The sequence below is a fragment of the Petaurus breviceps genome, unplaced genomic scaffold (genome assembly GCF_028583685.1).
Source record: "Petaurus breviceps papuanus isolate PSGF00001 unplaced genomic scaffold, PetGlider_PUasm1.0 38, whole genome shotgun sequence".
NCBI classification, from domain to species: domain Eukaryota; kingdom Metazoa; phylum Chordata; class Mammalia; order Diprotodontia; family Petauridae; genus Petaurus; species Petaurus breviceps.
The window spans coordinates 19,248,404-19,264,816 of record NW_027186304.1 but is presented as its reverse complement, the minus strand read 5'-3'; the positions used below and the strand labels follow the sequence as shown (position 1 = coordinate 19,264,816).

The window sequence follows — 16,413 nt, the reverse complement described above, 5'->3', positions numbered from 1 at the left end:
AGCTGAATAGAAAATCTGACATTCAGATACAACAAGCAAGAGAAGCATGAGAAGGTAAACTGGGAGAAGAAATCATAAGGAACTGACCAAAGTTGAACTGTTTACACCCCCACAGGAAAAAATGCTAATTGTAACTTTGAGACTTTTCTCAGTATGGGAATAGTTGAAGGGAATAGAAATGTGTATGTATGCACACACACATCTATATAGGAAGGTATATGGGTGTATGAATACATATGTGAGCGTGTGTGTATATATGTACACAAGTATACCTAGACAGAGGGCACAGGACCAATTGAATAGGAAGGGATGATACTTAAAAGGTGAAATTAAGAGGTGAGAGAGGAATATAATGAGAGGAGATGGGGAAAGACAGAATGGGGTGAACTATCTCATATAGAAGAGGCAAGAGAAAACTGTTACAACGGAGGGAAAGAACAGGAAGGCAAAAGAGAATGGGTCATACTTATTCTCATTGAATTTGGCTTAGGGAGGGAATGACATACACACTAAATAGGGTATCTCACCCTACAGAAGAATAGGGAGGAAAGGGATGAGAGGGGGGCGATGGAGGGGAGGGCAGGCTGGGGGGAGGGAACTTGGAAATAGCCACTTCTGAAAAGGGACAAGATCAAAGTAGAGAACAGAACAAGTCGGGGGTGGGTTAGAAGGGAGGGAAATATAGTCAGTCTTTTACAATATATCTACTATGGAAATGTTTTACATAGCTACATATGTACAACCTATATTGCTTATCTTCCCAGTAAGGGTGGGTGATGAGGGAGGAAGGGAAAGAATCTAGAATTCAAAGTTTTAAAATCAAATGTTTAAATATATATGTGTGTGCATATATATATAAAATAATTATTATTATTTTACATGTAACTGGGAAATAAGATATACAGGCACTGGGGCATAGAGATCTACCATGCCCTACTGGAAAGTCAGAGGGGGGACTGGGGAAGATATGGGAGAGAGCAGATTGGGGGAGGGGATATTCAGTGGGATCGCTGTTTTGGGGTGGTGGGTAGGGGAAAAATGGGGAGAAAATCTGTAACTCAAATCTTGTGGAAATGAATGATGTAAACAAAAAAATTAAAAAGAGAGAAAAAAACCCCAACTATCAAGTAGTAGATACCCCAAATAGCAAGATGACTAAAGAGATTACTTAGCTATTCTTAATGAACTCAAGTCACCTGGTTCATATAAACTACATCTTTGGGCACTGAAAACCTGATAGATGTAATTGATAAGCCACTGTCAATGTTTGAAAAATCATGGAAAATGGGAGTAACCACAAGACTGGACAAGTCTTTATTTTCAAAAAAGGGAAGAGAATAAGTTCTACAAATTAAAGCTAGTATGCCTTCATCAAGAACAAGTTAGAGGATGATGAAGCATTCTATTCATCTTGACATTTTCAGACAGTTAACCATGGAATTTGTTTTGCTTAACTCTATAAATCGGCTCTAAAGTTTTTCTTTTCTTTTTTCTCCCAATGGGGTAAGGGGAAGGAGGCAGTAATACAGTTGTCAAAAAAAAAAAAAAAGAAAATAGAAAAAGAAAATTTAAAAATCATGGAACATGGAAGGCCAAAAGTCAACATAGACAGTTTTAAAAGTTATGTGCTGAAATAATTATATAGTTAAAAGGAAAAGAGAGATACACTTAGTAAGTTTCATATACAACTTTCTTCAATTCCTATTTTACATGTGTAAATGCTCATTTTATTTGATACTTATTAAATTTAGAATTAAAAATTTTAGAAAGAACATGTCATCCCAAATTATAATTTATTTTTTGGTAAGGATTATTAAAATAGGAGAAGGCTGTGAATATAGTTTACCCATATTCTAGCAAAGCTGTTTTAGACACTAAGAATAAGTTTCAGGGGCTGCTAGGTGGCACAGTGAGTAAAGTGCTGGCCCTGGAGTCAGGAGGACCCGAGTTCGGTTCCAACCTGAGACACTTAACACCCACACAAAAATACTAGCTGTGTAACCTTGGGCAAGTTACTTAACCCCAATTGCCCTCCAAAAGGAAAAAAAAAGAATGAGTTTCAGAACTAGTGGCATCACCATCTTGCAAGAGTAGTTGTTAACAGTCAAATGTCAACAAGGCAAGAAGTCTCCAATATGTAGTATTCTAGGGATATGAATGTGGATGGTCCTGTGTTCAACATTTCCATCAGTGATGTGGACAAAAGCATAGTAGTGTTATGGTGATCAAATCAGCAGAGTACTGCAATAGCAATGTAAATAGGAATATGTTTCCCATCCATTAATAGGCCTATGTGACCTGTTTAGTCACATGGAAGCCTAAGTCATATGAAGTCTGTGGTGGGAGGAGCTTGCTGAGCAGGTAGAGCAGGAAGAGGCGGAACTGGAGGACAGCTGAGGGAGGAAGTTGGTCAGAAGAGTCAGAGCTGAGGGAGAGAGAGGAAGCAGACAGGGAGCTGTGAGTGTTCATTGGTGGGAAGGCCCTAGCAGGGGGAAGGCCTAGGGATGCTGGCACCCTCTGCATTATTACTGTGTATAGAATTCTTTTTTGCTATGATGTATTTGGCTTTCTGGTGGTTCTGTCTTGTATGTGGAAAGCCTTTTATATATATATATAAAATATATTTTATATATATATTATATATATATATATATATTTTTTTTAAGCAATCGGGGTTAAGTAACTTGCTCAAGGTTACACGGCTAATTATTTTTGTGTGGGTGCCGAGTATCTGAGGTCTGAACCGATCCCAGGTCTCCCCACGCTGGGGCCGGCGCTCTTACTCACTGCGCCACCTGGCCGCCCCTAAGCCTGTCATATTTTGCAATGCAGAATTAGACCAGCATATTCATAGCCACTGGAGGTGCTGTGAATATTGCACTACAAGGTCGCCAGGAGGGATAGTTAATACAATGGAAGAGGGAATCAGGATCCAAAAAGATCTGACAGGCTAAAGCACTAAATCTAATAAGATGAAATTCAACAGTGATACATATCAAGTCTTACACCTGGGTACAAAAAAGTAAATTCCATGTATAAAATGAAGAAAGAGCAGTTGAACTGAAAACAACTGGAGTATTTAGTGGAATGCAAACTCGGTGAGTCAGCAATGTGATGTGGCAGTCTTGAAATTTCATCATTAGTGGTTTATAGCTTTTTTCAGCACTGTATTGCACTTGAGGTCCTCTTTCAAAATGACAAATACTCAGGACATTTAGAGCTGAAAAGGACTGCCAAGTTTACTTTGTTTGACACCTCTTGTTTTGCAAATGAGGAAACTGAGGCCCAAAGAAATCAAATGATCTGCCCAGATTCACACAGGTGGCAAGTTGTGAAATCAGAAACTGAACACTCCAGATTTAGTGCTCTTTTTATTAGTGACACTGATGTCCTAGGGAAGGAAAGGGGTTAAGATAGATACACATACATAATTACAGCAACACAAATGGAAAGAATGAAATGAGAAATTGAAATATATGTAATTAAAACAATTAAGCTATGGTCTGGAAAAGTGCTGAAAAAAATTGCACTTCCTTTCTTTGTAGAGGAGAGGACTATGGGTGTGAAATATGATACTCTCAAACTCATATGACATGTTGGTTTTGATGAACTGCTTTTTCTAATTTGTTTTTTAATTATAAGAAATTACTTGCTTAATGTGTGTGTGTGAATTTGGAAATAAAGATCAATAATATGTATTTTTAAGTAACAGAAATTCCTCCCCTCCCCCGCTCAAAGGGCAAGGCTTACAGGAATCGGGAGATTCACAGACCCGTCATTCTGAGCACCACAGTCTAAGAGGGCTGATAGTCTAGAGAGTGTCTAAGGAACAACCACCACGATGGTGAAGGGTCTTTAGTCATGTTTAGTCTGGTGAGAAGAAGACTGAAGGTTTAGGGGTTGAAAGATGCCTTCAAGTGTCTGAAGAAATGTCACGAGGAGGAAGGATTGATGTAGCCACAGAGGGCATATGGGTGGAAGTACTGAGAGAAATAGTATACAAAGGAAGGAATAAATTTGTTTCAAAATATTTTTGGTACCTTCAACTTCAATGTCTTTATATCAAAATTATTAAAATGTATTTCTTACATAAATATCATAGTTTTATTTCAAGTCACATATATATATATGTCCCAATAAACAGACAAATAGATAGAGTGTAATTAATAGTAGCTTTCAGTAGAAAAATAAGTTTACAAATGAAGGTCCGTGGTATAACCAATATTATTATTGTCAACACTTTCACAATGCATATAGCTTTGAAGAGTCTGACTTGAAATAATAGTATGGTTGTTCTACTAGATAATATATTTAAAAATCATAGCTTTAAAAGTTAAGTTACAACATGTTCTTAAAAATAATGATGAAAGCTCAATGTCAAATTTTAATTTTAAAACTTTACCATATTAATTCATAAGCAAATCTATCCTACCCAAGACAGAAATTTATAAATTGTATCATGTAACTAGCTGTTGGCAGTGAATAACTAAAATGTTTCAGTAATCTTTCTTTTGCAATTTGTCTTAAGAATATGAATCAGTTTATAAGTTTATACAAAGATGTGTAACACACAGATGATCTTTATAACAAACAGATGACCATAATAAAAAAACACTAAATACAAAATAATAACAATAACTAGCATTTATATAGTACTTTAAGGTTTGAAAAGTTCTTTATATATGTTATCTCATTTGGTCCTCATCAAACCCATATGCTATAGATAGGAGCAATTATTTCCACTTTGCAGATTAGGAAATTGAAGCTGAAAGTTAAAGATCTGGCCATGTTCACCCAACAAGTAAGTGCTTGGGGCCATATCTGGACTCAAATCTTCCTGAATTCAAACCCAACATTTGATCCATTGCACCACCTACCTATGTATTGTCAATGTTCAGTAATCTAAAAATTCTAATTTAAATTATTAAGAAGAAAGGAACGTATGCAGAAATACAGAGGAAGGTTATAAAGAAAGTAAGTTTTCCTACAAAATGACTAATTTCTAAAACTACAGCAATTTTAATTCAATATACTGATAACTTGAGGATAATTATATTCTAAATATCATTACTGTGGATTTCTTATCCTAGATGTGTAGCTAACCATTTAAATAACAAAAGGTAATATCAGTTTAATTCCCCACATTTCTTTTAACAAAGAATAACTGAGATGTGTAATCCAATGCAATTTATATTAGGATTAAAATGCAAGTGCATTTTGTATGTGAATGGGCATATCAGACACACAGAAAATTCACTTCACAAAAAATAATGTGCAAGGCACCATCCAATTTCCCCTTCTACCTGCCCTTTTCACTTCAATTCTTCCTAGCAACTCAATTTTTGGAAGGGACAAGAAGCTCCTTTTCTCTGAGTAATACAGAACATGAACCAAAGTACTGCTGTACTTATTTTTCAACCCTTCCTTGGAACAAGGATTTCAAAGGACTTCCTTGTTGTACTTCAGACAATATGAAAACAAGAACAAAAAGGCATGGAAATTATCAACTGAGCAAGCAATTATTAGCAGAATATATATTTGGCAAGCCACAAAGCAAGATTTTCTACAGATAAAATACAACACAATCTACTTTTATTTAATGGAGTTGATTGTATTTAAATTCAAAGTACAACACTTTTTTCCTAGACAGAGGTAACTCAGAACCTATAAAATTCCATCTCTATGAAATTACTCAGCATCATATTACTTGCCTGTGTTAAGATGTAATTTCTTTGTGCCTCTTCTATGGCAACAAAGCTGGCATTGATATAATCATTTTCAGTATTCTGCAGTTTAACACGACTATGATCATCTAAAAATAAAAACAAAATGACAAACCATAAATTACTTCACAATATTTTGTATTTTCTCAGAAAGTTATAGCTTTTATTAATCATCATGAAATTATCCTCTTGTTATTTAATAATTAGAAAGGTAACAAGAATCAAGTCAATTTTTTTGTTGTATAAATCATTAATAATGACTCAAAATATTTAATTTTTTTAAAATGAGAAACCTACAGTACAATAAAATAAAATAAAATACTTTCCTTACTGAAAACAAAATGCTTACTTCAGGGCAATTAGTAATGACTGGTCTGCTTAGAAAAAAAAATTGGCTACAAAAAGATTAGGACTAGATTAGCAGGAGAGGCATATTTCACTGTCCTTACTTATGGCACATTCAAGATGTATTTTTGTTTCGAAATGCTTTAATAGCTGCTTATAAAATAAAGCCCCAAAGGTAGAATGTAGATTATTCCTACTTTTGATTCACCAGGCTGAAAAAGAAGTTTCATAATCTGTAAAATATGGTTCACTACAAGTATGGACTTAAAAGAGAGATATGTGAAGACAGTTCCCTTCATTTCTCTTCAGAGGTGGTGGAATCCATGGGTATAGAACATTTATTTCATATATTATCTGAGGTTTTTTTATGTACTGGTTGGTTTTGATTTCCTCCTTCCTCCCCCCATTTCTTTTTTTAAAAAATTATTTGTTATAGGGGATGGTTTGGAGGAGGGAAGGAAGAGGAATACAAGAGGATATTTAGGGATATTAAAAACAAAGTATTTTTAAGGTATTTAAAATTTTAAATTAATGTTTTGCAATTTAGGTATAAACTGCTATTCCTTTTATAAAAAATACAATTTCCTTAAAATCAGATTTCACTAATTCCAAGTTTAGAATAATTTAGGTATAGACTGGGCAAAAAAAAAAAAAAAGCTTTATCACAAAAAAGATTTAAGAGGTATGATTTTAAGAAGGCTAGCTTCTAAAAGACACAATTCATTATTTCATATACATATTCTCTTCAATTTAAATTTAAAAACAGATTGTACATATCTGAGATATCTGCATAAAGAAAGAGTTGTTAACCTACAATCCTGAAAGTACAATTTCAGATATGTATAATTAAATTGGGGTTGTGAAAATATGAATGAAATGAACTGAGGTTTGGTGCTTAATTCTATAGAAAACCATCTATACAATAATTTTACAATCCAATTTACAATTTGTTGCCCCTCAAATCTGTATTAATTTTAAAAAATATTTTTAAGCTAAAAATCTTCTAGTTGATCTCCAAAGAAAAGAAAATGCTAACGGGTTTTACTTTCACATATCAATTTATCTAAGATGTTTCTGCTGGATTGAACCCAAGACCTTTGTAAATATTACATGTCATTTGCCAACAGGAAAAACTAAGATCTTGTTATAGTAAATCACACATACTAGCGTTCTCGGAAAGATGAGGTCAGCAAGCATTGTTTTTTTAACAGTTTAATCACCCTTTAACTGCTTTATTATGTTGGAGAAGAGAAAGCCAGCTACACAATTAACAAAATAAAAACCACATATCCCAGAAAGTTAGCTCACTATAACAGGAAATATATGAAAATGCCCTTTTATAATGCCAAATAAACTCAAATTTCAAAGTACTGCTAAAATCAGCCCCAAAAGACTTTGTTTCCTTGTGTAAAGCACAGAAAGGACATAAACACAAAAAAAGCAAAGCACTGTCAACTCCACATCTATGTCAGTTCTTCAGCTAGTACAAAATAAAGACTCCAAATAGGAAAAATTCAGTAGGGTGCTGCTATAGCTACATTACACAGTCAGCAATGAAACAGGGTGACAATCGGACCTCCCTATATTTCAGAAATGGGGGGAGGGGGAGATATTTCCATGCTTTTTTTTCTTCAATTTTAAATCACATCAACTAGTATCATCTCAATACTTTAAAAATGAAATGTTCACATTTAGACTTAATCTCCCTTCTTTCAACTATTTCTCTATTAAATTTGCTTATATCAGGGTCACAAAACCAGCAAAGTGCTCTATTGGAGCTTCTAGAACACACAGTCTTTCAGATTTCACAGATGGCAAATTTTTTAAAAAAGAAACCAAATCAATAAAAAACAATCTATTTAGGATTATTGCAAGTCTGTCCCCAAAACATCTCTAGCTAGCTGGAAGGAACAGTTGGAGGTAGGAGGATGGGTGGAGTGAGCTTTATATGTATATAATGTGCCTAAAGATCAAAGTAGATTTTTTCTTTCACTTAAAAAAGATTAAAGTGTGTATATATTATGATATTCTAAAACACCTTTAAAAAAGGAATTTACAAAAGGCTGAGGAATCAAAATGGACTCTATTTGTAGTAGAAGTGAGGATTTTTTTTTTTTTTTGGTATAACTACAATGCATACTACCTTAAAAATGACTGGCTTATTGGAACAGCAACAAAAATTAAACAGACATTTTCAAAAGAAGTGAAACTATCAAAGTATCTTAAATGAATATTGAAAAAAACGACTGTATGATTCATGATTTCCAGGACAGACTTAACAATAAAAGTAGGGCACTGCCACTTCTCCAATTATAGAATCGCAACACTTACGTATCTAAAATCCTACTTCCAAAATGCCAACTCCTTTCCTTAAAACTGTCTGTCCAGATTATTTTTAATTAATTAATTAATAGTTTTCAACATTTCCACAAGATTTTGAGTTACAATTTTTCTCCTCATCTTTCCCCTACCCCTACCCCAAAATAACAAGCCTACTGAATACCCCTTTCCCCAATCTGTTCTTTCTTATATCTTCCCCCGCCACCCCCTTAACTTTCTAGTAGGGCAAGATGGATTTCTATACGCCAGTGCCCATACATCTTATTTCCTAGTTGCATGTAAAAAAACAATTTTTTAAACATGTTTTTAAAACTTTGAGTTCCAGATTTTTTCCCTTCTTCCTTCCTGTCTGTCCAGATTTTTACAACTCCTCCTGCACCAATTCATTTCCTAATAACCTATCCACAATGCACCAACTGTCCCATCAATAAATTCCAAGTTAAGTTTCAATTTCTATTAACAGAGTAACCAGAAAATGCTTTCTTGGCTACACACTTCATTCTGGCTTTTGTAACTCAACAGTGAATTACATGACATATTCTTGCAATTCTGTGCTATAAAATGAATAGACTTTTATATCTATAACATACTTGCTTATAATTATTTATCTAAGCTTCTATAATTCTTTAAAAAAAAAGATATTGTGAACAGAGAAAAATGCAATCAATAGAAATGGTGGTTCAAACTCTACTGCTTGACCTATCACAAAAACAACCAAAACCACACTTCCACAGGAAGTCTGATTTCAACATCTAGTAACATCAGTCACAGAAGTAACAGTTTTTCAAATGACATCTGCTTTAAACTCTTGTCACTGAGGTTTTTAAACATACTAATAATAAATACCATAAGGAAACATAATATATTACTAACCTTCAAGTCATAGATTATTTAAAAATAAAACAAACTTCTGAAACCCATCCCCCACAACAGTAGGTTTTCTGAGAAATGGTTTCTTCTGTCAAGAAATGACTAGTTTTAGCCTGAACTCAGCTGACAAGACAGATTAGTTTCCTCTTTCAATATTGTCATAATCAAGTTCTTTTGCTTCCTTTGATAATTTCGCTCAGTTTGATCCCCATTATGAAGATATACTTATTTTTTCTTCTGCCTACTTTTAGAAGTTGAAAATAGGATTTATACTAGAAATAAAGAACAAATAAACACTCATTTTATGGTTGTTTCACTGGGCCAAAAAGGTTGAGTTTCTTGATATAGCTTTTGAAATCTAATTTTTTCTTTTTTTGATTCAACTATTCCAAATGACTAGGCGAGATATTTGTTAAATGGAAATAAAACAGTATATATTTGTACACTATTTCCTCTAAGGAATTCAAAGCTTTTAAAAGAAATTTCATTTTACCTCAAGACCCAGTGATTGAATTCTTAAAAGATTAAAGAATGATACAATTTATGCCATATACCACCTTCTCTATCTGGATAAATCTGGAAGCTTTTCTCTTGGTTCCTATGAATTACTCACATTAAACACTTAATGACTGATTACTTTCCCCATGTTCTCTTCCTGTCTGTTGCTTCTCAATCTCCTTCAATGAACTTCTATTCACTGTCCACCCCTTAATGTAGATGTTTCCCAGCACTGTCCTAAGAAGTTCACCTCTATATATACTTTCTCTTGATTTGCTCTTGAGGCTTCAATTATCATCTTTCTATGGTTGATTCCTAACTCTATGTGTATAGTCAATCTCTCCTAAGTCACTTAAGTCTAAATTTGTCCCTCTTCCAAACTTACCTGTTTCTTTCAAGGTTACTACCATCCTGCTTGTCACCAGGTTAATAACTTCAAAATTACTCTTTTCTCTTCCCTCTCAACCCAATGTAATACAATCCAATAAAAGCATGTACTAAGCAAGTATGCTAGACTCAGAAGAGTCCAAGATAAAGAACAGTCCCTCCCTCCAGGATCTTACATTCTACAGCGGAGGGACAGCACGTAAACATACATAAATGAATCAGTCAGCAAGCATTTATTAAGTGCCTTCACTGTATAGCCTAGGAACAGAAAAGCAAAACTGAACCGAGTCTTGATCCTTAAGGAGTTAAAGAACATATTGTGGAGAGGAAGGAGGAGAAGGGGATTTGATGTAAGTCAAGAATATATGGTTCAAACTCAACTAGCTGTGTGACTACAGACAAGTCACCTTATCTCTCTGTAGCTCAGTTTCCTCACAGGATCATATTTAGAGCTGGAAGGGATCATTTGAAAATGGAGATGAAAACAGCTACTTCATAGGGTTGTTGTGAAGATCAAATGAGATAGTGTATGTAAAGTACTTTGTAAACCTTAATGTGCTATATATACATATTATTTTTAAAAATACATTCTGATCTTTTCTATCACCTTCATTTCTGAATAGATCTCTCCCTGCTTCCCTAATCCAGTGATCTGTGTATTATAACAAAGGGAAAAAAAGCAATTTAGCAAAACTAAACAGCCTACCATCCAAGTTCTCTACATCCAGTCCTTTAATTCATCAAAGAGGAATAAAGTACATTTTTTCAGCTCTTCTCTTGGACTGCGTGGCCCTTACAATTACACAGCATTCAGTGTAATTTTTTTAGTCTTTTCATATGGTTGTAATCACACAGCAGTTTTCTAGTTGTGCCTAATTAATTCTGCATAAGTCTTTCTATGCTTTACTGAATGCTTTATATTTATTTTATATTGCAGTCATGGTGTAATATATTAATATCACATTGATAATTATATTAATATAATATACAACACAATCATAATGTTTGTTCTATATTGTATATAACTGAATCAATAATTAATATTATATATAACAGACAATCACAAGTTATCTTGCCATTTCCCGATTGACAGACATTTTTGCTTAGGCTGCTATGACTACTTTGGATGTATCCAGCAGGGGAATCTCTGAATCAAGAGTATGGTCAATTTTAGTTACTTTTTAGCATTATTTGGACAGCCATCTCTACATTTCCAACCTGGCTAAACTCCTCTGGAGTGCACGGACCCTATGAAATAACTAGTTAAAATGTTCTCTTTTTACAGCTGAATTTTTCAGTGACTTGACCAGACATATTGCTAAGTAGCTATCCCTCCTGGGTCTTCTACTAAATCCTCTGTTGCCCACTTCATTTCACTGCTATACCTCTCTAGTTACCAAGTACTAATTATTTGTCCTTACAGCAAACAGCTCTGATTGAATCAAAAAGTATTAAGAGTTACACTGGGCCTTAAAAGTAATCCAATTCAATCACTCTGTTTTACAAATAGGAAACTGAGGTCTAAAACTTGTGACTTCCCAAGGTCACAGTGCTCTTTCTCTCTAATCTCCAATCTTTCCCTTCTCACCTTCTCAGCTAAATTCCTTGAAAAAGCTGTCTAAAATTGGTACCTTCACTCAGAAGCAAGTCGCTTCTAAACATTCAGCAATCTGGTTTCTGACTTCTTCATTCAACTAAAACTGCTCCCTTCAAAGTCAGTAATAATCTCTTATTTGTCAAATCTAACAGCTTTTTCTAAATCCTCACACCTCTTGAAACTCTCCAGTCGTCAGCACTGTTGATCACCACTTTCTGAACATTCTCTTCTTGCTAGTTTTTTTTACTTTGCTCTTGATTCTCCTCTGACCACTGCTCAGGTCTCCTTTGCTAGCTCTTCAAGTGGAGCATACCCACTAGCTGCAGGTGCTCCTCAAGGCTAGGTCCTTGAGCCCCTTTTCTCTTCTCCCTCCATACTATCTGACTTGGTGATCTCATTAGCTCCCAAGGATTAATTATTTCTATACAGCTGTTTCAAAGATGTGACTATCCAGCCCTAAGCTCTAATCTTTATCACTAATCACCTTCTGAATATCTGAAACTGTATGTCCCTTTGATATGTCAAACACAGAACTCAATTTATCTTTCTCCCCAAACCTTCCCTCTTTTGAACTTTCCTATCACTGCCAAGGGCCCCAATATTCTCCCAATCACCTGTACTCACAACCTTGGTGTCACCCTCAACTCTTCTCACGTTGACTCTCCATAATACCGTTCCAATTCTGCCTTCACAACTTTTCTTATATATGTCCCCTTCTCTCTACTTTCTGCTCATACAGGCAAAACCCTGATGGAGACCCTCATCACCTCATGCTTCAATTAATACAGCAGGCTAATAGGTGCTCTTCCCGCTTCAAGTCTCTTCATTACAATCCATCCTCCATTCAGCTGTCACAGTGATTTTCCCTGAAGTGTAGGTCTGACCATAATCACCCCTCTTATTCACAATACACTCCAGCAGCTCTCCTGTATTACAAAGCCTTTCCCATTTTTCTAGTCTTGTTTCATTTGACATTCCTTTACACATTCTATTCTCTGGCTAACACTGGCCTTCTACCTGCTCCTTGTCATGTCACCCTACCTCTTGACCATGTGCCTCTGCACTGGCCATCCCCTATACCTTAAATGCCTCCCTCTTCATCTGTATCTCCTGCCTTCCCTAACTTCCTTGGGGACTGAGTTCAGATCTCACCTTCCACAGAGGCCTTTGAAATAATTTCCCATTTACACTGTATAGACCTTTTATGTATATAGTTATTCACATGTTACCTCCCCAAGTAGAATGAGGCCAAATATTTTATTTTTTCCTTTCTTTGTATCCACAGTAATTAGCTCAGTGCCTGGCAAACTGTGCTCAACAAATTATTTTTAGTAAATAGTAGTAGTAATTAGTAGTAGTCGTGGTGGTGGTAGTGGTAGTAGTCGTCGTCAAGGAGTGCTAGCATCCCCCAAAAAAAGGGCTAAGGACGCACAAGCAAATTTTGCTTCCTGATGCCAACGTCTAGAATTCAAATCTTCACTTTCAGCATCTGTCAGCACACAGACAACTGCTGTCCAACCTGACTTTGGACGCCTTTTTCAATGTCGAAGCTTGTCCATCCTTTCCCTCCACTTTCCTGCTCTTCCCTACTTTGCATTGTATTTTCTAGAGCCCCTGTTCAACCGTTAACAGACTGGCCTCCTCTCCTGGACATTACTCTGTATTCTGTGTTTACTTATAGGAATGCATGTTGCTTCCCCCAATAAAATCTAAGTTCCCTGAGGGTAAGCACCGTTTCTCCCCTCTTTTCATATCCAGCTAGATTTCTAGCTCAAACCCCAAAATAAATGCTTGTAGAGGACAGAGGGCAAGATTATGAGGGAATGAGATGCTCAAAGGTTTAAAAAAAAAAAAAGGTACAGGACACTGTAAGGCTTTTTTAAACTAGGGCTGCAATGATTCACTTTATAGTGCATTAGTTGTCACTGTTATGACCTTTCTTGCTATACAATTATATATATAGTTGCTTATTTAAAAAGAAAAAGTTGTAAGCACCTCCCTTAAGGGCCATTTCATTACTCAAGAGAATAACCCAAAGACATAGGCAAGCAGTTTGGAGAAAGAACTTCCTGGGAAAGGCTAGTGTCCATAGTAAAGCTATAGATCAAAGGTTCTTAACCTTTTTAGTGTCATAGATCCCATTTCAGTATGTTTTTAAAAGTATAAAGCTATGTATACACATATTACAAATGAAAATAAAGATGTATATTGAAATAAAGATGTAATTGTTTTCCTATCTAAATTTATAACCCCCCCTGAAATCTACCCATAGGCTTTTTTTGGGGGGGAGGGAGGAATCTCCTCCTATAAATACATGTAGTTTTCATTGATGAATGCTCGGTTTTTTGCTTTCACTTTTTTTTTTTTTGGCTTTTTGGAGGGCAAATGGGGTTAAGTGACTTGCCCAAAGTCACACGGCTAGTAATTGTGTTAAGTGTCTGAGGCTGTATTTGAACTCAGGTCCTCCTGACTCCAGGGCTCGTGCTCTATTCACTGTGCCGCCCTCACTCCTAAAGCTAAACAAGGTTTCCCCCTCTCTTCCAAATTATAACTTCATGGTTAATTGTACACCTGGGCCCAAACAGCCCCATAGAATCTGAGAGGCAAAGGAGGAAGGATGGGACCAATTCCAATTCCATTCCTCTCCTCCTCAAAGACCCTAAAGCCCAGATCACTGATGACAACTTGCTTCTCCAACAATCACTACCCTAGAACCTGCAGCAGTGAGGGGCCATCCCTAACACAGGTATGAGATGCCTCCTATGCAAAGGGAAAGGCCAGCTGTTCAGGAAGCTGCCACACCGCTACTCCAGTCTAGATACAGACTGCAGGCGGCAATATGCCCTCCTTTCTCCAGCCTTCCTAAACCAATGCTAGACAATCCTTCAGTCTCATTTGGACATATAAATCTAGTGCCTAGGTTTTTTCCCCCTTTGTTTCCTTGATATAATTTCAGGTCTTAGAGGACAGGGACAGCTTCATTTTTGTCTTTGTATCTCCAGCACTTAGCACAATACCTGGCACACAGTGAGTACTTAACAAATGCTTGCTGATTAACTGGTTTCCTTTACCTAATTCTGGTGATGAATTACCAAAAAAGTCAATTCATTTTGGAGAGGTCTTTGCAATCAAATGTAGGAAGTGAAATAGGGGAAATAGTTATGTTTCCTTGTTTTAAAACTCAAACAAATAGCCTTCATTCTAATTGCTGCAGGAAGTGGCCCAAATTGAGGGGAGTCCTGGGAAGGTCTGCAGGCAGCAGAGACGGGAACCAACACATAGAAAAGACCGAGATTAGAAATTGAGAAAATGTTCATGCAGCAATGTACAGGAGGAAGTAGGGTCTACCTGAGGCCTATGAGACAAAAATTTGGGTCTGCTGGTCTAGGTCAGCAGTCTCCAAAATGGGATGTACAAGAGATACATAATTTTATGCACTAAAATTCGTGACAAAATAAATCAAATTTCTACTGCTACTTACTTATGTATGCCTTCTTAGGTACAATTATGAATTATATTATCTACTTTAAACTAAACTAACTCACAAAAAAAGGACAAGTGGCTTAAAAGGGCTCCTGTAAAGAAAATGAAGTTTGAAGATAGCACAAATAATGTCAATCCAAGAAAAAAAATGTCGCAGGGCTGACATTTCTGCTCCCAGTACCTGCCATATTAAAAGATTAAAAACAATGGCGATCTAATAAGATCTGACAAGAAGTTGCCCCCCCAAAATTAAATATTTTTTGAAATACAAATTTACATCCACTATCATTAATGAGGAACCCTAACTTGTGTATATTGTGATATGAGATATTAGTTAATGATATTTTAAAGTCATGCTTATTAGAAAGATAGTTAAAAACTAAATTTGTGTCGCCAAAATTTATGTACCACCTATACAAACTCTTACATCTACACACTTTAAACAAGGAAGCAATTTTCTAACCTATTTAAAAATCCTAAAAATGTTTCAGTGGGCGCTGAACCCTTTGAGAATATAAAAATGCATCACTTTACAATACCTTTGTGAGGTATATTTTTTTCAATTAGGATAATCATAAAACTAAATACTGAAAGAAACTTAATTTAGAACCATAATGCAAACTGCTGGATACCCTCTTCTCTCTAGGCTTCTGTGACACTGCTCTTTCTTGGTTCTACTCCCATCTATCCAACCATTCTGACTCAGTCTTCCTTTCCTGGTTCTTCATCCTGATCACACCCAATAATAGTGGATGTCCCTCTAGGCACTGTCCTGGGGCTCCCTCTTCTCTTTTTTTCATTTACTTATTATTTTTCTTACATTTATTTATTTATTTTTGGTTTTTAGCATTCACCTTTCTCCTCTCCCCCTCCCCAAGATGGCATGAAATCTGATATAGTATATTATACATGTACAATCATATTAAACATATTTCCACACCAGTCATGTTGTGAAAGAAGAAGCAGAACAAAAGAAAACCACAGGAAAGAAAAAAAAGAGAAAAATAGTATGCTTCGATCTGTATCCAGACTCCATAGGTCTTTCTCTGTATGTGGACAGCATTTTCTATCATGAGTCTCTTGGAATTTGTCTTTCATCACTGCATTGCTGAGAAAAGCTAAGGTTATCAAAGCTGGTCATCGCACAATCTGCTGTTACTATGTACAATG

At 35.7% G+C, this 16,413-nt stretch overlaps 1 protein-coding gene across 4 annotated transcripts in view; it reads right to left on the bottom strand.

Moving 5' to 3' along the window:
• PTPN2 (protein tyrosine phosphatase non-receptor type 2) overlaps positions 1-16,413 on the bottom strand; it is a 114,051-nt gene that overhangs the window by 54,385 nt on the left and 43,253 nt on the right. For all 4 annotated transcript variants that reach the window (XM_069099603.1, XM_069099602.1, XM_069099604.1 and 1 more), the window contains exon 3: positions 5,712-5,812. In XM_069099603.1, coding sequence (XP_068955704.1) covers positions 5,712-5,812 — 101 coding nt within the window. The remainder of the gene's footprint in view (positions 1-5,711; positions 5,813-16,413) is intronic.